General features: G+C 62.6%; 1 protein-coding gene and 1 pseudogene across 3 annotated transcripts in view; one reads left to right on the forward strand and one right to left on the reverse strand.

The window, feature by feature from the left end:
* Positions 1-20,883, reverse strand: part of PBX1 (PBX homeobox 1) — a 153,983-nt gene that overhangs the window by 18,589 nt on the left and 114,511 nt on the right. For all 3 annotated transcript variants that reach the window (XM_016148543.2, XM_036234712.1, XM_036234713.1), the window contains 4 exons: positions 8,371-8,615; positions 6,168-6,358; positions 3,802-3,937; positions 1,266-1,425 (listed from right to left, as the gene is read on the reverse strand). In XM_016148543.2, the coding sequence (XP_016004029.2) occupies positions 1,266-1,425; positions 3,802-3,937; positions 6,168-6,358; positions 8,371-8,615 (732 nt within the window). The remainder of the gene's footprint in view (positions 1-1,265; positions 1,426-3,801; positions 3,938-6,167; positions 6,359-8,370; positions 8,616-20,883) is intronic.
* On the forward strand, positions 18,858-18,973 carry LOC118613171 (annotated as a pseudogene).

Here is a 20,883-nt window from a genome sequence, read left to right on the forward strand (position 1 = left end):
CACACACGCACACACACACAGGCACACGCACTCGTCACGGTTACGCGACCCGGCGTGCAGGGGGCACTCTGCACCGCCCCAGCGCACCGTGCTTACGAGGCCCAGGCTGCTGGGCCACCGTGGGACAGCCTACCGCAAGACGGGGGTGTCTAGAAGCCCCCGAAGACGTCAGCATGCAGCCGTACGTGACTCCGCGAACAACCCCGTGGGCAGAACGAGAACTTGTTTTAGCGAACAACTGAGCTTTGGGGTGAAAGATATCCCACCCCCGGACGTGCTGGAAATTAGGTTTTTTATCATGTGATCTAACATGCTTAAACGTGTGACCTTTTAAAATCGGAGGCATCTGGTTGGTTTCTTAGATGTGGCCCCACGCAAAGTCAATGTGTCTGGTTCACCACGGGGGAAAATACCCATCGTACTCTGAGACCAAATGCATTTCATAAGGAACTATTTCGGCCCCTTCCCTTTAAAAAAAGGGAGCTTGCCTTCCGTAGCATACACACATTAAGGTTATAGTTTCTGCATTACCAAGTATGTTTTTTCACAAGTGGAAATTCAGAACTAGGATACGAGGCAAACCCAGAAACATGTTTTTTAGCCTAAACTCTCAAATGGGTGATAAATGCATGTTCATTAATACGAAACCAGAAACATAGCACACGACTGACGTTACGACAGGAAAACTGGGAAACGAATTATCTGAATTAATGACGGGCAGTTCCCACTGCAGTTTACGTAAAGAAACCACCGGAATAAAAGAGTAAAGAATGGCAACCACGAACAATGTACAGAAATATTCGCGGTCTAGCTTTGCAGACCAGAACATTCTCACGCGGCGTCTGCCAGAGGAGCGGCCGTCAATGCCCAGACTGCATGCCGGGGGGTGACCCCGATGCTGTGTGGTGGCGGAGACCGCGTGGGGAACACACTGGACCCTAGGCCCCCCGGGGGCCGCGCCTAGGGCCCAGGTCTAGCTTCCTCAGCGGCGTCTCTGCGAGGAGAATCGAGGGGCCTCCTCTCCTCCCCAAAACCGAGCAATTTGCCGTGAGCAGACCCCTCGGCACCCGGCCCGGGCGAGCCCGACCTACACAGCATCACGCTGTGACCTTCGGACACGAAAGGGCGACCCCACCTGGGGGGGCTTCCAGCAAGTCACACGCAGACGTCAACCGGCGGGAACCCGAGGACGGGGGGCGCACCCCGGTGCAGGAGGAGCACGTACGGAAACGGAGCACGAGCCCCCGAACCCAAGGAAGACTAACCGGCGGAGTTGGGCGTTGAGGGCGAGTTAGCTTGGCTTCCGTGGGCTGACACGTTGGTGGCGGTGACAGCCGTTTTGGCAGCATAAATATTGGCTTCCTCCTGGAATTTACCTATGTTCTTCTTGTACCGGATCCGCTTATTTCCAAACCAGTTCGATACCTAGAGCGGTTCAAGAGAAGACGAGGACGTTAGCATCGCACCGCGGCCGTGCAGGGCGGGCTGGGGGGGCCGGCCCGACGCCACGCGGGACCCCCCACCCTCAGGGGACGTCTGGGCGGAGCTTCGAGAGGAGCGACCGGGCGCAGCGCCGTTTTCCCGTGTGACGGGACGCGATTCAGCAAAACCGTGGGGACGAAGCTGAGCTGGGAGGAGCCGCCGTGTAACCGGGGCCCCTGCGGCCAGCGCGAGCGCCTCACACCCGCCGGCCTCTGAAGGGCACGGCACTGCGACGAAACGCGTTCACAGGCAAGCGCAGTTTTGCAAGAATTTTCTTGTCCTATCGATGCTAATGCGGACTGTGGGCAATAGAAACACACGGACCTTGAAACGTCCGTATAAACCCGTGTCTGACACGAGCGTTGTCATCGATGGGTTAAATTCAGGTTTTCGGGGGTTAAACAACTTTAACACGGACTCGAGTCTCAGCTGTCCTGGACTGCATGCCTCAGCGTGCACCAAGTGCAACCCGGCGGCTTCCATGTGCATGCAAAGCGCACCGGCATCTACATAAGGGAAACTGAGGCAAACACGCCACTGCTGAGTCCTCTGCCTTCCAGGCCGCCCATGTCAAAGCCAACGCACTGAACAAACGTAATTTGCTCTCGTCCGTTACTGTGCGTCCTGCGTGAGGCGCCCGGCAGCTGGCCTGGCTTGGTCCTGGGCCCTGGCTCCGGTCACGGGAGGACGGCGTCGACCGACGGACTTCAGAGGTGTTTCGGCGGACAAGCTCGTTCTCACTTCGCGTCATGGGGGGGACTCAGAGGTAAGTAGATGTCAAAGAAATTCATGATTTAAAAAAACGGCTAAGAACCATAGGCTGGGCATGAAGAAATGAGGGCTAAATAAAGAACAACATTGTAGGGCAGCTAGAGACACCGGAGGCCCTAAGCAGACTGAGCAGGAATGGGCCAGGCTCCATCTTCCCTCTGGACGTGAAGCAGACGAGCTCTGGGGTTCATTTTCTCTTCGGGACGGAGCTGGAATTCCAAAGCCCAGCATTCGAGTTCAGATGATACAGAAGATTCCACGAGTGACATTCACCGATTGTGCATTAGTGACGGGGTTCACGCCTGGTTCACTGACCAGAGACGGAGCAGATCTCAGCAGCAACGCCGATTCTCTCTTCTTGTAGACAAAGGGTCTAGATGTGGCTGAGAATGGCTAGGGACCGAGACAAAACCAGGCCACCTGAGTTTGCCTACGGGGGTCCTGCCGCCCCAGGGCCAGCGAGACTGCGAACGACCTTCAGCCGGGTCAAAGCGCCCAGAGCCGGTCTGAGCCGAAAGGAGGTTAGTTCTTTCCACCTTATCTTTCTGGAAAGTTAGTTCTTTCCACCTTGTATGTTCTGGAATCACCCAGGGCTTGCTGGGAGGCCCTGCCAGTCTCCGCACTGTAAGCACCGTGAGGGGGGTCGGCACCCCAACGAGCCCCGTGGGGCCGGCACCCTGCGGGGAGTGACGGAAGCCGGGATTCAGTTCCAGGACGCAGAGGCGCTCAGCTCACACACAGCAGGGTCTCCTTCCTTTGGAAAAAGTTAAGGGACGTTTCTCGCTAGAGCGGGGAACTTTCTGTGGTAAGTTTCAGGACGATCCCTCCCGGTCTCAGCTAGAGCGGTGGCGGCATTCGAGGTTCGGGCAGCGTCACGAGTTCGGCTGGGGCCTCGAGGAGCCGAATGTCCACGCAGACGAGCGCGGCCTCCTATCTGCTTCACGTCAATGCCGAAGGCTCCGGCCGACCAGGGCTCACGTCACGCGCCTTTTCTACAGGCACCTGTCACGGTCGTCCTTCTCTGGGGGTGGGGGAGGGGCACTCGGTGACACGGGCAAGCGGGCCGATGCGATCACGGTGACATGGTAAAATCCCTACACTCCATCGGTTAGAGCGAGAACCTCAAAAGAAGGCGTTTCGGTCCTTTTCACTTGAAAGTTCCCATTCCTGCCTTGTGAAGTTACCAGGCTGGGCAAGAAAACGGGGTAAGGGGCTGACCGTGTTTGAGAGGAGGTGAGGAAAGCAGACGCTTCCCACATCCACCCCGAACCCTCCACGCTGGCGGCCGCGGGCGGCGGGGAGGGCCCGGCCGCGCTCCACCGGCTCGCCTGCCCCGCCGGGCCCTGTCCGCTTGGCCGGGAACTTACCCGGACGCTGCCCTAACTGCGCCCGTCCCATGCTCACCTCGCCGGCCCGGGGACTCGCAGGGCCTGAGTTCCCGGCAACCCCCTCAGACCCCTAGCGGGCGGCCGCGCCCTCGCGGTCCCCGGTCCCCAGACCCCCGCGGCGGCTCTGCCCGGCGGCAGGCCGCGCCCTCGCGGTCCCCACCTGGGACACGGTGATGCCGCACTTCTTGGCTAACTCCTCTTTGGCTTCCTCGCTGGGGTAAGGGTTGCTGAGATGGGAATAGAAATACTCGTTCAGGATCTCCGTCGCCTGCTTGTTGAAATTCCGTCTCTTCCGCCTGCGTAAGGAGAAAGGAAACGAGAGGACGATGAACGCGGGTTCGCGCCAGGTGCGCGAGAGCAGGCGGGGGAGGGGCTGCTCCCGGGGAGGCGCCGGGGGCTTGCGCAGAGGGGCGGGTGCCCGCAGCACCCACGGACAGGCGCTAGACACTGCGCTGCGCACAGAGGGAGGGTCCCCGATAGTTATCCGCCGTGCCGGCGACCGCGAAGCTCCCAAGTTCAAACCGTCTTGGCTTTGAACCCTGGATCAACGGCACAGAGGTCGGGAGACACGAGAAGCCTCCCCGGGCCTCGGCCTCTCCACCTGTGTGTGGGGGGGGAGCCGCACGGGCCCCATGGGCGAGTGTGGGGGACGGGGCCGTGCGGAGCTGGGCCTCAGCACCGTGCCCGCTCGCGGGCCGGGCAGGACAGGGAGCGGCCGGTGCCTGCTCGCGGGCCGGGCAGCGGCCCCCTCCCCGAAATGAGCTCTGTCAGCACAGCTGCCTTTCTCGCATCAACCCAAAGCTTCTCCGCACGGAAACGACTTCCAGAACATCCCCGGTCATGCCAGGAAGTGGAGCTTCCCAGTTTGGCTGACAGTCTGCACCGATCCCCTTGCTGGACAGGAGATTCAGCTAATACCGTGTTTTCAGGGTCCCCCTCGGATTAATTAACACAATGAAGGGCCTGACTTGATCGGACGGACACCATCTGTCCGCAGGCACGGGCCGCATCTGGCCAGACGATGCCGAGCCCAAGTCGCTCTCCCCAGTCGTGCTGAGTCTCTGGGTCGCCCAGCGCCAGAACTGGGCGGATTGGAGGAAAAAGCCCCGCTCAGAAGTCGGCACGTGTGAAGAGCTCTTGCACCGTGGGATTTGGGGGAGGCAGCCGGGGGCTACCGCAGCCTCCCCACAACCTCTGTCTCCTCCGTGGCCTAAGGAAGACAGTTGTCTGGGGCCTGGGGCCCGGGGCCCCGGAGGCTCCCTAATGGGGTGACCTGGCTCGCGCCCTGAGTTGTTTGCGTTGTATTTTGGGAGTCTTCCCACCGAGCTCGGAGCAGCCCTGGGAACGCGGTGGGGTCTGGGGCGTTGCGGGCAGCTGTCCCCCTCGGCGGTCTCACCCCTCTGCGGGACCCGCTTATCACCTCCTCCTGGGGCTGTCTCGGTCTCGGTGTGCAATCTCTAGGATTTTTTGGAATTTCAGGAAAACTTGTGAAAATAACACACTTCTGACAATGAGGTCAGAGCCGAGACACCTGGTTTCTTCGCTTTGGCTTGAGGTGTGATCAGGACGGTGAGTGAACGTTTGAGATTTCGGGTCAATCGAGAGCTTGGAGGGTCGTTTATCTGGGTGCGGAACCGACTGCGTATCACTGGGTAAGTGGAGCATTTTAGGGACGAAGTCTTTGGAATCAGAGCGAGCCGAGAGTGGGAAGTGTGACCGCGGACGCGGGTTGCTAATGCCCACAGGCGCTGTCCCTGCCCTGAGCCCCTCCCAGGACATGCCGCCCCGCTGACCGCCACGCGCCCCGGCGCTGCCCGCAAACTCCGTGTCCCCTGAACTGGTCTCGGCTCCATTTTCCTTGTCGCCCACTTATGTGATGCCACCGTTGCGCCTGCTGACTCCCTCATTCGTTCGTTCATTCACTCACGCGTCTGAGGCCCAAGCAGGCGCTGGAGGCGGGGGTAGTGGAGGAGGATCCCCGCCGCCTGCTGCTGCCTCGTCGTGGCCACTGGAAGCAGGCCCTGTGGGCCCCGGCTGTCAGGGCCGTCCCTGTGGTCCCGTCCTTTGTGTCACTGTCATTTTTGAAGTGGGTTTAGAAAAGCCACTGCCCACCACGTCCTGGTCCGGCCGGTGCTGCTGGCCGGGGCAAGCGGACAGCTCAGCTTAAAACGTGATTTATTTTTATTTTAATGAAGAAAACTTGAGCAGCCCAGCGCCATGCACTGCTGAGCTGCCCTGCGCGACGGCCCCCGAGAGCATGAGTGAGCGGACGCCAGCCGGGGGTGCGCCCTAGAGCACGCCGGGCGCCCGGCAGCCTCCGGCTGGTCCAGCCCACGCGACAGCGACAGGCACGGGGACGCCTCGGGGCCCGCCCCCATGGCCCCGCCCCGCCCCGCCCACCTCACGGCCCCGCCCACCTCACGGCCCCGCCCCGCCACCGCCTGCACCATCCTCTGTCCTCTGCCCTCTGTCCTCGGAGCGCCCCCTACCAGCCGGCAGCGGGGCCGCGCGCGCCCTCGCACTCACCGGGCGTCCAGGAAGCGGGAGCGCAGGATCATGACGGCCTCGCAGGTGCTCTGCTTCAGCTGCATCTGGATGGAGCTGAACTTGCGGTGGATGATGCTCACCATGCGCTCGATCTCCTTCGGCGAGATGGGCCGGGTGCGGCTCTGCTCCCGCAGCAGGTTCATCACGTGGGTGGTGAACTCGTTGCAGGCCTGCAACGGCAGCGGGATGAGTGGCGCCCGCGGACGCCGAACCCCCGGGCAAGGCCGGCAGGGCCGAGGCGCAGAAACACGCCTGGGGACCCCCGCCGGCCCCCTGCACTCTAATCTGGGGCATAATGTACATTTTTTTTAAGGGGAAACGTCCTTAATCATTTTTTTTTCATGATTTTACTACTGTGAAACATGAGAGCGTGAATTACAGTATAAAACACACTTCATGACCTTTGACCACAACAGTCACAGCCAAAGAGCGTGCGGGGTCAGACTTCCCGCCTTGTCCACCAGCTCTGGCATCAGAGGGCAGCAAACATTCTGTGTTGGGGCGCGCAAGCAGCCGAAGGCGCGCTCACCAGCGACTCCCCTTCTACTGCGTGGGAAGAACCGCCCCCCTCGCTGCCCTCCGGAACACCCGCGACAGGAAGGGACCCCGTCCCCCGAGGCCTCGCAGACACAGCAGCAGCACGGGACTCGGAGGGCTCAGGAACAGGCTGTGCCACTGCCCCCCACGCCCCACAGCGAGGGCCGCACAGCAAGGGGCGGCAGGAGGCGGCCGAGCCCCCTGGCCGGGCCGCGGCCCTTTGTTTTTCTGTTATCCGCGTGGGCAGTGGTTTGCTCAGCCGCGCATTCGATAACCACCTTCTACTTTAACCTCGTCCTCGGATGACGCTCCCTTGTGACGCTGTAAACGTGGGAGGCGTGAGCGGGGGGCGCGGTGCCGCCCCGAGGGCCGAGCACCAGGGGCTCAGCGCGGCGGCCGCGTCCGTGGGGCGGGCCGTCCTGCTTGTGGGTAACGTCACGGAGGACATCGCCCGTCCGTTCGTTAAGGGTCCTATGCTCCACGGGACTGTCTACACTGGGAACTGGGAGGCTGGTTTCTGAGCTGCCACCACGGGGTCTGGGCTAAGCCCCTCAGGACTCCGAGTCGGGATGTCCTGTCCCAGCCCCTCGGCAGGGCGGTGCCACGTGCTGCGGCCCAGGCGGGGGACGTCTCTGAGCTCGGCACCTCCTGGGCTCTGGGTAAACGACTCCGTGAGCCAGCGAGGGGCCAGAGTGGTGGCTCTCCCCCAAGCAGCCGAGGGCGATGACACACAGGTGCCCCACAGGTGACACACAGGTGCCCCACAGGTGACACACAGGTGCTCCACAGGTGCCACAGGTGCCCCACAGGTGCCCCACAGGTGCCTGCACTGGCCACTCCTGCCGGCCCCGCCCACTCTGCTGGATTTCACGTGCTGGGCTCTCGAGCTTCACACGATTTTTTTTCTCATCCAAAAAGGGACTTTTTAGAAATCCATGTTAGAGGTAGATGGGAGTACAATAGCGTAACATTCTTCACTTTAAATTTTAAAATGCCTATTTCTATTTTAAAATTTAAATTTCCCATTGGGTTGGCACTGGCTTCTCCCGAGAGCGCGGTAAGTGGGCACGGGGTCCGCCCCTGCGCGCTGCCCCTCCCTCTCCGTGGCGCTTAGAGGAGAAACCCGGCGGCGCGGCGCGGGGAGCCCGTCCGCAGAGGCCGGACGCCTCCCGCTCGCCCCGCTCCGTGACTCGGAGCCTTCCGCAGCTCCTCCACGGCCCCTGTGGCCCCGGATGCCCTCGCCGCCACGTCGCGCTTTTGCCATAAACCGGCAGCTTCTGGGGCAGCGCATGGGGAGCGCCGGGCCCCACGGGCCGTCCGTAGGGCGTCAGGGCTGGAGCCCAGCTCGGTCTGACTCCAGGGGTCCCCTGAGGCCCTCTGCTCTTGCAGAGGGAGGTTCGCGCCATCCCGCCCCCGGCACATGACGCGCGAGGCCGTGCTCCGCCCTGGGCTGCGGAGTCTGGGTGAGGCCAGGGCGTCGAGGCCCAGTCTGTCCCTGCGTCCCTCCCCACGGGGTCCCAGAGGCCGCTGGAGGATGAGGCGTCCCCCAGAGGGGAGCGAACAGGAGTCGCAGCACTAGCGAGGCCCCGGCCAGGTGCGCGCCAGCCCCCCGCCCCGGGGCCGCGACCCCGCCTGCAGGCGTTACCTGCTCGTACTTCTCCAGCTCCGTGTGGTAGATCTGCCGGATCTGGGACAGCTTGGCCCGGTAGTCCGAGTGCTCCACCGAGTTGTCGGACCCGGCCCCGCCGGAGGCCGCCGCCGCAGCCGCCGCGGCCGCAGAGCCGCCGCCCTTCTCGGGGCCCGCCACGCCCTCCGCCAGCAGCATGTTGTCCAGGCGCATGAGCTGCGGGTCTGTGGGCTCCTCCTCCTGGGCCCCCCGGATGCTCAAAACTGCAGGGAGACACGGGCGGGGGGCGTGTTAACAGTGACCCGCTGGAGAAAGTCAAAACTAGACAAAAGCAATCGTGTCCTCTGGCTGGGTAAGTCCCCAAATTCCTTGCGACGTGGCGGCTGAGGGACAGGCGAGGGGCTGCAGAGGAGGAAGAGGGGGGAGCAGAGGAGAGCTTTGCTCCAGCACGAATCACGGTCCCCTGCGCGAGGCCCCAGAACCGTCAGGGTCACGGAACAGGGGACAGGTGAGTGGGCCCAGGGGGACGGGCTAGCGTCCCCGGGGGACAGAGGGTCATCTGGGGAGACCAAGAGACCTTGAGATGCTGGTGGCGATGGCCGCACAGTGTGAACGCACTTCAGGCCACTGAGCTGCACACTTCCGGACAGTTCAGAGACTATGTTGTTACGCGTGTTTTACCGCGATAAAAGAGATTCCACGACAATGGAAATTCCAGAAGCACAAAACAGTAACGGTGACAGAACACAATTTTTGCTTTCATCCCCAAACTGCCCAAACCTCCTCCTTCACGTCTAATTTTAGATTTCTGTCTTCACGCTCAGACTTGGCGACCGTTGCCGTGACCTCGACACTGACCAGTCTCATAAAGACCCCTGGGCTCGACGACTGGCCAAGAGAAAAAGAACAAAGTGGTCTCGATGGTGAGGGCGTTCCCTACCAGGCCCCCGCCACGCCCCCCCTGGTGTCCCCGCCCCTCGGACTCCGCCTGCGCCCCGCTGCGCCCCGCTCGCTCCGACAGCCCCTCCCTCCGCCAACCAACCAGCTACGGGCACGGGAGAGGCAAAGAGCCAGGCGCCCGGCGACCAAGGCGCTGGCCCCCGTTCCTCCTCCGGGAATGGACATGCCGAGGCCAGCGCCCCCACGCGCCAGCATCCACCCGCCGACGCCCCCTCGCAGCTTCGCCCTCACCCCACGTCCCCTTTCACTCAGCCAGTGGGAAGCGCGCCGCCCCCACACCGGCCCCCACACCAGCCCTGCGCGCCGACACTCAGCTGGTTTTAAATAACATGAGGACGGGCATTTCTAAGGCCCGACGGCGCTGACGGGAGGCCCCGCGAGCCCCATGAAGGTTTCGGGGCTCGCGGGGTTAAAGCCCTCATTTATGTTGCCTCTTTTTGCCCTCGGGTATGAAGGACCCATTTAGTTGGAGGCAAAAAAGAAAAGAAAAAACATAGCAAGAGTGATAGCATTTCACTTAGATTTTATCATTTTACTAATCCTACAAATATTTTGTAAAAAAAAAATTAAGATCAACTAAAATTTAATCTAATTGGTTCCTAAACGTGGACAGTAAGAGATTGACATGGTAAAAATACAATGTACCATACCCTAAATGTTATGAAAATAAAAAATTTCAGCGCATATATCTGAACCAGGAAAAAAAAAAACTACATACAGGGAGAGCAAGAACCAGAGGAAACCTTCACCTTGCACTGTCACAGGGAAGGTTCCGGTCCTCAGGGCCCGGGGCCGGGCGCGTGCGCACAGCGGAGGCGCGGGCGGGCCCGGCACACGCCGCCGCTTCCTCGCTGCCGCGCGCAGCAGGCTGGGGAGCAGGAGACAGAACGATTGTGTAAAAGCTCCTGTTCCTCTCCGCGGCGCCATGCAAGGCTCAGCGAGCCCTTCCCCACACGCTGGGCGCGCACCGCTCAGCGCCCAAGATCCAGTTTCGCCCGGCGGAGCTGTTACCTCATCCAGGAGCCATCACATGGGACCGGGATCCCTGGCCCTGCCGGCGCCCCGGCCCCCGCCCCCGGGCCCCGCCGCGCGTGCGGACGCGGGGCCGCCTGTCCGCGCGGGGCGCACGGGCCTTGGGCATCACGTCCGCGCCCCCCGGCCCACGTGTCGCCCCGTCCACGGAGGGCCCCGCACGGGTCGATCAGCACGTTTGGTGGTGGTTTCTAAATTGGGGGTTTCCCTCTCACGAACCTCCCCGCTCCCGTGGGAGAGCCGTCCAGCAGGCAGGCGAGCTCTACAGGGACCGTCGCACGCGCCCGCGCCCGCGCCCCGCCGCCATCGCTGCCCTGCAGTCAGTTCTCTGGCACAACGCGCGAGCCGAGTGGCCGTCACCGCGGGAGGCGGCAGCTCTCGCTCGGACCCCCTGCTGCTCCCTCTTTTCCTTCTCACCGCCGGGAAGCGCTCCAGACCCAAAGGCACCTCCGAGGTCCTCGGCAGGAGGGCCGGTGCCCGGGGTTTGTCCTTGCGGAGCCTGACAGGGGTCGGAGCGGCCCCGGCGAGGCCCACTAGAGGGCACTGTTTCTTCGCCGAGGACTGTGGGCTGGGAGCCCCGCTGGCTTCACTCCCACAGGTGGGGCAGGCGAGGGGGCGGAGGCCGGCCCTGCAGAGAGGGGTGTCCCCACGTGGACAGCAGTCCAGGGACCCCATGCTGGGTGGACAGAGAGAGATGACACAGACAGACAGACAGACAGACAGGTGTTCTGGAAAGGGCTTTGGACAGAAGCCCGGGACAGAAACACGGTGCCCTTCCCTCCCGAAATATCAGTTCCTCCTCCCATCTGTTCACAAAAGACTCGCACGTGCTGAGCTGCGTCACCTTGTGATGCCACCCCTAATTGTCACCCCCCCCCCCCGCCCTGTGTGTCCGATGGAAAAGCTCTTGTGTGTGTGTTTGGAGACTTTGTCCATCGGTGAATGGAGACCTTTGACCTGAGTGGGCCCGGGACAGCCTTGTCAGATCAGAGCCCGAGTTCACGGACTGAGTGCAGGGCAGGCCTTGGACGGCCACTGCTGGCCGTCTCTGCGCCCGGCGAGCCCGGGGCCCCTAAGGACCCGGGTCTAGGGCCTGTTGGAGCCCGGCCAGGGCTTAGCTATGAAGGCAGACACCTTCAGACCTCCCGCCTTCCTTCCTGGCCGGCCGAGCAGGGAGACCACGGGAGGGCGCGAGGCGTCGGCCAGCCGCGGCACATCTGGAGCGTCTGAGTGTTTCGTCCCACAAGCGTCTGTGCGGCAGGCCCTCCGGGGTGCCGGGTTTCAGACTAAGACGGGGTCCTGCTCGATGCCCCATCTTCACGTCCAGGCCGTGGCGCCAGGTTCCGGCTTCCGTGCGAGGTCTCGGGCCTCTCGTGGGCTCTTGGCTTGCGTTTCTGGGTTTTCTATAGAGAACACCCCGACTTCCCCTGGGCTTCGGCGTCTGGCCACGGGTCCCGTTCCCGTGTCCCCGTGTGGCACGCTGGCCCTCCACGGGCTGGCTGGCAGAGACCAGGCCCGGTGCCGGGCGGAGGGCGGCTGTGGGCGAGGGGCTTCGGGCCTCGACGCCTCGGGCCTGCACTGCTGCTCCGAGCAGCCTCTGCCCGCAGAGAGGCCGGCCGGAGCTGCGACTTCACACCAACCCTGGCCGGCCTGCTTGCCTGGAGCTGGGAGGGGGCGGGAGGCCCCGCGAGGACCAGGGCTGGGCTGAGGTCTGGACAGCCGTGGTGCCCTGCAGCGTGAGAAGCGGTTCCCCGCCAGGCTGGACGTCAGCAGCATGAGGCCGGGGAGCTGCGGTGTGCGGGCGGCGCCTCCCCGGCGGTGGGAGCTCTCTGCGGGTGCCCCCGGGGAAGCGGGAGGGTCCCCCGGCACGGTCGCACCCTCAGGGGGACGCGTCCTGGGGCTCGGGGTCCCGGCGAGGCCCCGGCCTGCTGCCTGCTTCACTGCAGGGGCTCGTTCTCGGGCTCTCTCTCCCAGCGGGCGGAATGACGCCCCGGCTGTGAGCGAGCGAGCGCCCGGGGCCCATCCCGCCGGCCCCACGGCCCACGGGAGACGCCTCCGTGTGGCCTCGCCCCTCCCCCTCGGTGTCCTCGTCCCCCGACAGCCGCTGGATCAGCACCACCATAACTCTTATTAAGGGCTAAATCGGGTTATTTTTATAAAAGCGCATGTCAGTGCTTGGTAAACGGGTAGGTTTTCAATTGTTGGTTAAATCTAAATCAATTCCACTGATAAAGGTCCCTGTGGGAAGAATAAGAGAGCAAGACAGATTTGCAGTTAAGAGTTTGGTTTCTGACTGTTAGGGCCAGCGGCATGGGAGGAGCCGGGACATGGGCGAGTGTGCGCGTGCACACACACACACGCGCACACGCGCGCACACGGGGGGGCGGAGCCCCATGGGGGGTACGGCGCCGCGTGGGGGGTACGGCTCTGCGTGGGGGGTACGGCGCCCCATGTGGGGTACGGCACCCCCTGGGGGGTATGGCACCGCGTGTGGGGTACGGCGCCCCGTGGGGGGTATGGCACCGCGTGTGGGGTACGGCGCCCCGTGGGGGGTACGGCACCGCGTGTGGGGTACGGCGCCCCGTTGGGGGGGGGGGTGAACGGCTCGCGCATGCGCCCCGCCGACGGGCGTGCAGACCAGGACAGACCCGGGAAGCCCGCGGACGGCAAACGGCGGCCAGCCGGGCGCAGACGCGGGGCCCGGACGGCGAGCTGCAGCGGCCCCGCTCACCCCGCCCCGTCTGCCATCTGACGCGGTCGCCACCTCCCTCCCCGTCGGAGCCGCGGTTCCTGTCAGTCCCAGAGGGCGCAAAGCTGAGCGCGGAGGAGGAGGAGGAGGAGGACACGGGTTTGCTTCCTCGCACGAGGCCAGAAGAAGGGCTGGCCGAGTCCGCGCTGAGCGCACCGCCGAGACTGCGGCCGGCGCTGACGGGCTCACTCACTCTGCTCACACTGACCTTGCTATGTGAGGGGCGTGGGCACATGCGAGTCTCTCCTGCACGGGACCGGGTGGGGGGGGGGACACCCAGAGAGGCGCCGGGCCGAGAGGGAAGGAAAAGGCCCCTCTGCCGGTTCCCCCCAACGCAGCCCTCTCTGCGGCCGGCAGGCCCCGATCGGCCTGACGTCATCACCACCGGCAGGAAGGACACTTCCGCCTCCCTTGCAGCTAGATGTGGTCAGGTCTCTGGTGACGCGATTCTGGTTGGTGACAAATGAGCGGGGGCAGGATATCGCACTCCTACGAACGTCTTTCAGAGGGAGGGGTGCCTTCCTCGTCCCCCTCGCCTCCCATTCTGCCAGCCGGACAGTGAACGTGATGCCCGGGGCCGTGGCGGCCTGGGGAGTGGACGCCACACTAGGGAGAGGAGCCGGACAGTCCTCAGACCCGAGACGCCGCCCAGACGGTCGCCTCTGGACTACGGCAAAGTAGCAGAGAAATGAACTTGTCTTTTGTTTAAGCCAAGTCATTTTATGGTTTTCGTTTTGTTTCTTTTTGGCACTTTAACCATCCCACGCTAATGCAAGCTGTAGGAAATAAAGAAGAAAGGAAGAAAAGAAGGAGGGAAGAAAGGAAGGAAGGAGGGAGGGAGGGAAAGGAAATTCGAAGAGGCAGAGTGACTTCATGGTTGGTGTTACAAAGGAAATTGGAAGGAGGCGGATTTAATAGCTAGAGGTGAGTCACAGAAAAATTTGAACAGCCGCTGGGGAGAATTCCTTCTTGCAAAGAGATGGTTTGGGACAGATTAAAAGAGCCTCGGTCATTACAGGGCCCTCTCGTGAGTACTGCCCGGGCAGTCAGCAGAGGGGGCCGCAGAGCCAGGACGTCGGGGCTGAGGGCGCAGGGGGGCTGCTGGGTGCCCGAGTGCGGCCCAGGCCTGGAGAGACGGGGGGACGGCGAGGAAGCCGGCCAGGAGCAGGCTGTGGCGGCGCCGGCAGCGTCCCTGAGCGGCACACGCGGCGCCGTGAGCCCCCCATCCTGCCCCTGGGGCCGAGGCCGGAGGCAGGGCCGGGTTGCGTGCAGGACGACCGCGGGTGACGAGCTGTGGCGGGAAGGACAGTGTTCCGAACCCCGGGCCGCCGGGCACTGAGGACACCGTACGGTTCCTTCCGAGGGCAGCCAGAGCTGTCCCGGGACTCAGAGATGTCACCGACACACGGGGGCCGAGCGCCACTGCTCCCGGCGGGACAGAGCCGCCAGGCGCAGCGGGGAGCCAAGCTCCGGCCAGCACTCCCTTGGGGACGGGCCGAGCTGAGCTGGCCTGAGTTTTGAGGGCCGGGTGACAGGTCAGGGCTGGACGCCGGAGCCGGATGTGGTCCCGTGCGAGCAGCCAGGCGCCAGCACGAAGCCTCTCGCCTGGCCTGAGTCGGCAGGCACCGCCGGCCCGGCCGACGCCCAGTGCGGCCGGCTCCGCTCAGCGGCCGGCCCTCCCGCTGGCCCGGCAGGCTTCCGCCGGGACCTCGCTCCACGCTGACAGCCCACCCAGAGTCGTGTGCGGGGGTGCGACATGGCGCCCGCCAGGGTGGAGGGTGGGCGGGGGGCGGGGAGCAGGCGGCGCTGTCCAGGGGCCTCGGCCACAAGTCCAGGGGCCTGACGTGGGATCCTGCAAACAGCTCCGCCCCTGGCGAGTTGGCCAAATGCAAAACGGGCCACTGCCGTTTCTTCCGGACCCAGCGTGGGTTTGACACATGCACTCGGCAAAGCCCGCTGGAATTTACTGTCCTGGCTGACACCGCACGCGGCCCCATCAAACGGGCGCACTCGAGAGGGGCTCGTCAGACAGGTAGACGGCGTCGCGTCCCGCGCTGGGATTTACGGCGGCTGAAAGGATTTAGACCACGTGCTCTTTTAAACACAGACTTAAAAAGAAAGGGCGTTGCCAGACCCCAGGGTGTGATGGCGGAGACCGTGGCCTGCAAACCCGTTCTGGACCGTCCAGTGGGGGAGCGGGGTGCGGTCAGCAGGGGCCGCGCGCGCCCGCCCTCCCCCGCACTTCTGCCTCGGGGCTAAACTCGGGTCGGTGCGACCGGGTGCCGTCACGAGAGAGGGTGACGCAGGGCGGCCTCGGTCCCGGGGATCAGCGGGGTTTTTCCATTCCTGGGCCGAGGCCCAAACTTGGCCCAGGCTCTTGCCGCACCCCCCCCCCACCCTCCACCCCGCCACTCAGAGCTCTGGTTTCCCCACTCGCCTCCCGCGGCCCAGCCCCCTGCCTGGAGGCCCAACCTGAGCCCCCAGACAGCCCGGCAAGGGCAGAGCGTAATTTTTCAGCTCTAATGGTGGCTATTAACAATGCCTCGCCCTGCCCTACTGATGGCTCAACTTTCGGCTTTTTCTCCGATTGCCCGTGAGTTACGCCGTGTCACATGAGCTGTGTTTAACAGAGGTGCAATAAATGCCAAGGAAGAAATATCACCCCAAATAAAAACCAGCGCGTCCCGTGTGGCCGGGTCCCACGGCCCGGGACGGCGTGCGTGCTCCGGCCTCCGGCGCCGTCTCCATTTGCATTCTTTTTTTTTCCTTTAAGGGTCTCTCGGGGCTTTAAAAAAGCTGTTGAAGAGAAAAGGCAGAAAGAGCGTAGCAGTCGTCGAGTGCAAGGAGTTCTACTTTCCAGACAGACAAATGCTCCGTGCAGACAACAGACAGACGAGACAGCCCTCCGGGCTCCGGCCGCAGAGGCAGGTAGGCAGCGAAGCTAATGACCCAGGTCTGTCTCCGCGGAAAGGCGGCCCGGCCTCCTTGGGGGGGCTCAGAACATCGGCTTTGTCTGCCCGGAGACAGAGATGGCGGAGGGGAAGGCTGGACATGACCACTCCTGCAGCACACGCACAGACACGCACGCACACAGACACACACGCACGCACACAGATACACACACAGACGCACACACACGTGCCCTCGGGACAGGGAGAGACCAGCTCTCATTAAGTTGCAAGAAAATTCTGTTTTCCTTTAGATAATAAGAAAACAACATGTGCTTGACTCCCAGCGAGGAGCAGGCCGCGCTGCCCCAACCTCGGCGGTGAAGGCGATGTCGCCCAGACCCCCGTGGTCCCTTGGTGGGAGGCGTGGGTAGAGGCGTGCCAAGCCCCCGGGTTTTCTAGGAGGATGGGGTGGGGGGATGCGGGGGGCTCCTGGGAGCCTGGGGGGGAAGCGCCCCTCCCGGGAGGCTGGGCTCGTGGGGTGACGGGGTCAGCTGGCCTCGCCAAGGGGGCCGGCCGGACGCAGGCCAAGCCGCGGCCGTGGTCGGGGGTGATGCGCGGAGGCTACTCTCGTGAGGGCACAGGCCACCTCGTCCCCGTGTGCGAGCCTCTGCCACACCCTCGTGATGCACACCAGAGCCTGCACTGCTTGTCAGGTCAGGGGTTCGGGGGGCCCCAGAGACTCAGCAGGACCCGGCCTCGGAAACACACTCATCCGTGGGCGCCGCCCGAGCCGCCCCGTGAGCCACGCGGACGGCGACGACGGTGAGGGCGAGAGGCAGGCCCACCGCCGCGTGCCCTGCAGGAGGCCCCGGGACACGGCGGGCCCGCGAGGGCGCGGACCGCAGGGGGCGCCGTTCGGCTTCCCGGCCACCGGCCAGAGTACCAGGAGATGACCCGGTCGACGTCTGCAGCCCTGTGAACCACCCCTCTGTGATGTGAGTGGGAGCGACCCCACACGCGGGGTTAGCAGCTACACAGTCACAGTCACACGCACACGCAGCACACACACACGCACACATTCTGCTGGGAACAGGCAAAGTCGCCTTTGAGAATTACGCCGGAGCGTGAAGGCCACCCCTGCCGGCACGGACCAGCCGCCCATGGTGCGATCGGAGCCAGACGCTCGGGAGGCGCCCCGCGCCCTCACGCCGACGCAGTGCACGCTCGTCAGCACGAGCGAGGCCCCCCCCCGCCCTTCCACGCGCGGTGCTCTGGGTCGGACGGCACCTGCGTGCCAGATCTGAACGGCAAAGCCGGCCACCGGCCCACCTCGCCTGGCCAGGGGGGCTCTGGGCGCTCGGGTTCTCACTTCTCCCCCAGGCCAGGAGCGGCGCCAGCTCGGGGACGCACCCCGTTCCTGAGAAGCGGCCGAACCGTTTCCACCGGCCGCGTTGCCGCGTGTGGCCGCGTCGGCAAGTCCTCGCGGTGGGAGGCAAGCAGAGGTACGGGCGGTATTCTAGAAAGTCCTCCTAAAAGGAAGTAAGTCGCCCTCCTCCCTCGCCGCTTCCTTCATCCTGACGCCTGGAACGCGCTGAGGTGGCCGGAGCTCTGGCAGCCCCCTGGGACCATGAGGATGCCCAAGGGTCACACGTGTCTTCTGTTCCTTGAAATGTGGTGGGAGTGGCTTCTGCTGTAGTCAAACCTCATCCTGACAAACACAGCTACGCCAGGTTTGAACTACGATGTGGGTTAAATGGTTTAAGTTTTCTAAGTTTGTTTTCCAATCTGTGAGCTAAGGAAAGCAGAACCTACCCCCCTTTAGAGTTATTTGTTGCGAGCATAAACATTGAGGTAACGCGAAAAGCACTTCATGCACTGAAAATTATTGAACCGGTATCAGTGCTGTCGCTAATATTTTCCAGTTTATTTCAAATTCCCAGAGAAAATCAGGTCAACGATTGACAAATTAAAACTAGCCCAAAATAGAGAAATCTCCAATTTCATTTTTCTGGCAAGATGTTTTATTAGCAAAAAGTGAGTCCAAGATAATCAGTGTGTGAAAGTGACCGCAGGTGATTAAACATTTCTAATTGTTGTGTTCCCGGAAAAGCTGCTGCCAAGAAGTTATGTCAGCTACACGGGAGGGAGGAGAGAGAGGGAGGGTGGCGTCCCTGACTGCACGTGGGCCCCGAGGTTCGCCCGTGGGCCCCGAGGTTCGCCCGTGTGCAGCTAGAGTCGCTGGGATCACAGAAGCAGAGCCGGGAATCGAGCAGGCAGAGGGGCAGGCAGGGTCCTCCCCACGCGCCCGGTAACCCCAGGTCCTGGCCCACGCGGTCGCCTCCTAACGGTGTGTGATCTCGGGCCAACTCGAAGACGGCGCACCCTTGGGTCTGTAAGGCTGGTCGTGTTAATTTTCGCTGCTGTGGAGAAGGCCGGATGCCATCGCCCAGGCAGGAGAAGGGAGCGAGCCGCCGAGCCGGGGCCTGCTGCTCGGGCAGAGCGCGCCCCTGTGCTGCCGCTCGTGCTCCCCGGCCCACGCGGGGCGCCCGCCGCTCCCCGCGGCCCCCGGCGCCGCCGCCTCGAGCTCCACGGCGGTGTCTCTGTGGGCGCTGCCCCTGCGCTTGCCGGCTCAGCCCTGCGGGGGTGCAGCGGGGTAGGAGTGGCTGCACAAGCATGCCCCTGTGGACGCCCCCCGGGCGGACCCCGCGGCGAGTGGGGACGACCAGCTACGGGCGTGGCAATGCCACGCTGGCTCCCAGCGGGAGGTGCGGAGCAAAGCGAAATTTAAAAAAGACGATCTTGGACGTGGTTCCACAGTGCAGCGGTCAGCATGTCCGCTGGGGTTTTGGTCCCCAGTGGAGCCACAGTCCACGGTCCACGGCCACGCCGCCCTGAACAAGCCCGACGTCTGTGCTCGGAAGCTGAGCAGGGTCGGGCCTGGTTAGTACTTGGATGGGGGACCACCTAGGAAGACCAGGTGCTGTAGGTGTAAATAACTATAATAAATAAAAAAATATATATCGATCCTTACAGAACATCCATATAATCTGATGAAGTATCGATCAACCAACTAACCAACCGAGAGAAACACGGCTCACGCCTGTCCCCCGTCTTTGACGTGACCAGGAGACGTTTGATCGAGCTGCGCCTTGAATACGCTTCCCCATCACACGGCGTTAGCTCGACACGTAGCACGCACGAATTCGGGGCTGAGGGGGAAGGAACCCCACATCGATCCCAGAAAAGCACGGCCTGAGGCTAACAGCCTGCTTTACTATTTAGCTAAAACGTTTACAAAAATGATGCCCCGATGTTAAAGGATATACTCGATGTTTGTTTTTCCGACATCCAAAAATACGCCGAGCCCAAGTCACTGGCATGTACGCGCACGCGCACGCACACGCACACGCACACGTGAAGCATGATTAGCGTCTAGTAATGTGCGCACACGAGATCGCAGTCCTAAATCTGCACAATCCATGCACACGTGTGCTCTATTTTTGCGCATTTAGTTGGCGAGCAGGTTATACATGTTTTAACGTGAAGAAAAGTCCTTGTCCCCAACTGCCAGCGTGTCCCTAAGCGGTGCCACGTGAGCAGGCAGGCCTTTTAAGGACACGGACGAGGGAGGTGGTTTCTCCGAGCTTCTTGCATAAATCATGGAGTCAGAGCTCAGGAATCGATGAGAAACAGAGAGCAGGAAGGGAAGGCGCGGGGCGGGGCGGGCAGAGGCCGCTTATGCGTCCACCATACGCCCGAGTCCAAGCGAGAGGGAAAAAAATATCCAAAAAACACTTCCGCGTTTGGCTTCCAACGTGCGCGCATCCCAGGCACTCAGAGACCCGACCGGGGCCTGCCCGAGGCGCAAGGGGGCAGTTTGAGAAATTCCTACCCGTCAGGCTTTATTGTGTTATTCCGACTAAGCGGAGACAAAAAGACAAATCTCCGCTCCCTGCTTTCATCTATAATTGAACCAGGTCCAGAAGGATAGAGCAAGGACCATCTGTAAGGCAGGCGGCGTCGCCAGCCGGGAGAATGAAATATTCAAATTAGTCCGAGCCGCCTCCATCACGACGGTCGCTGCCTGCGACGGTGGGGGGACAGGGAGGTTATTTCTTGTTTTGTCTTGTATTTTATTGTTGTTGTTTTCGGGGCATGAATTAACCTAACAAAATGTTATTCTCAGAGAGAAAGACAGAACATACCAAAACATGCTCTGGGGGAAAAGAAAAAAGAAACCTTTTAATTAATTTATTTTTCTCAGAGAAGCTGAAGGAGGGGGGGAGGAGAGAGAGAGAGAGAGAGAGAGAGAAGCTGCTACCCCCAAATCCGTCCACTGAGAGCCCCTCTCGCTTGAGAAGGAAGGCGCGGTCCCGTGTCTGGCGTCACGTAAACGGGCCTGATTTGGGGGGTGGGGCGGAGCCGGAGCCGCTCGTCTACTACCCTCAATCAGGGCTGCTGAAATGTGTGACATGGTAAGTGGCTCGCGCCCCTAGCAGTAGTCAAGACGGAGTGACAGGCTCCATTTAAGATGTCACCGTGCGTGATAACGTGTAAAACTATACTTAAAATAAACGGGGGAGAAACAGTAAACTCGACTTGGTGTTTGAACTCACACAGACGCCCAGAAGTGGGGGAGGCAGCCGTGGCCCTGGGGCTTTCCGGGGGCCCGTCCTGCGCGGGGCTCCGGCGAGGGTGCGAGCAGCGGTCCAGCGGCCGGACCCCGACACGTGGACCGGGAATCTGGCCAGAGCCCCCCGAGGGGCTGGTGGCACGAGCCGCTCCAAGAGCCAGGCCTGGGGTCCCCGTGCTCCCCGCGACGCTTCAGAGGGCAGCCTGGGCAGCTCCGTCTCCCGGCTCCGGAAGGTTCTCCCGGCCACGGTGCCCCGCCCCGCCGGC

This window comes from Rousettus aegyptiacus, unplaced genomic scaffold (assembly GCF_014176215.1).
Source record: "Rousettus aegyptiacus isolate mRouAeg1 unplaced genomic scaffold, mRouAeg1.p scaffold_m13_p_17, whole genome shotgun sequence".
NCBI classification, from domain to species: Eukaryota; Metazoa; Chordata; class Mammalia; order Chiroptera; family Pteropodidae; genus Rousettus; species Rousettus aegyptiacus.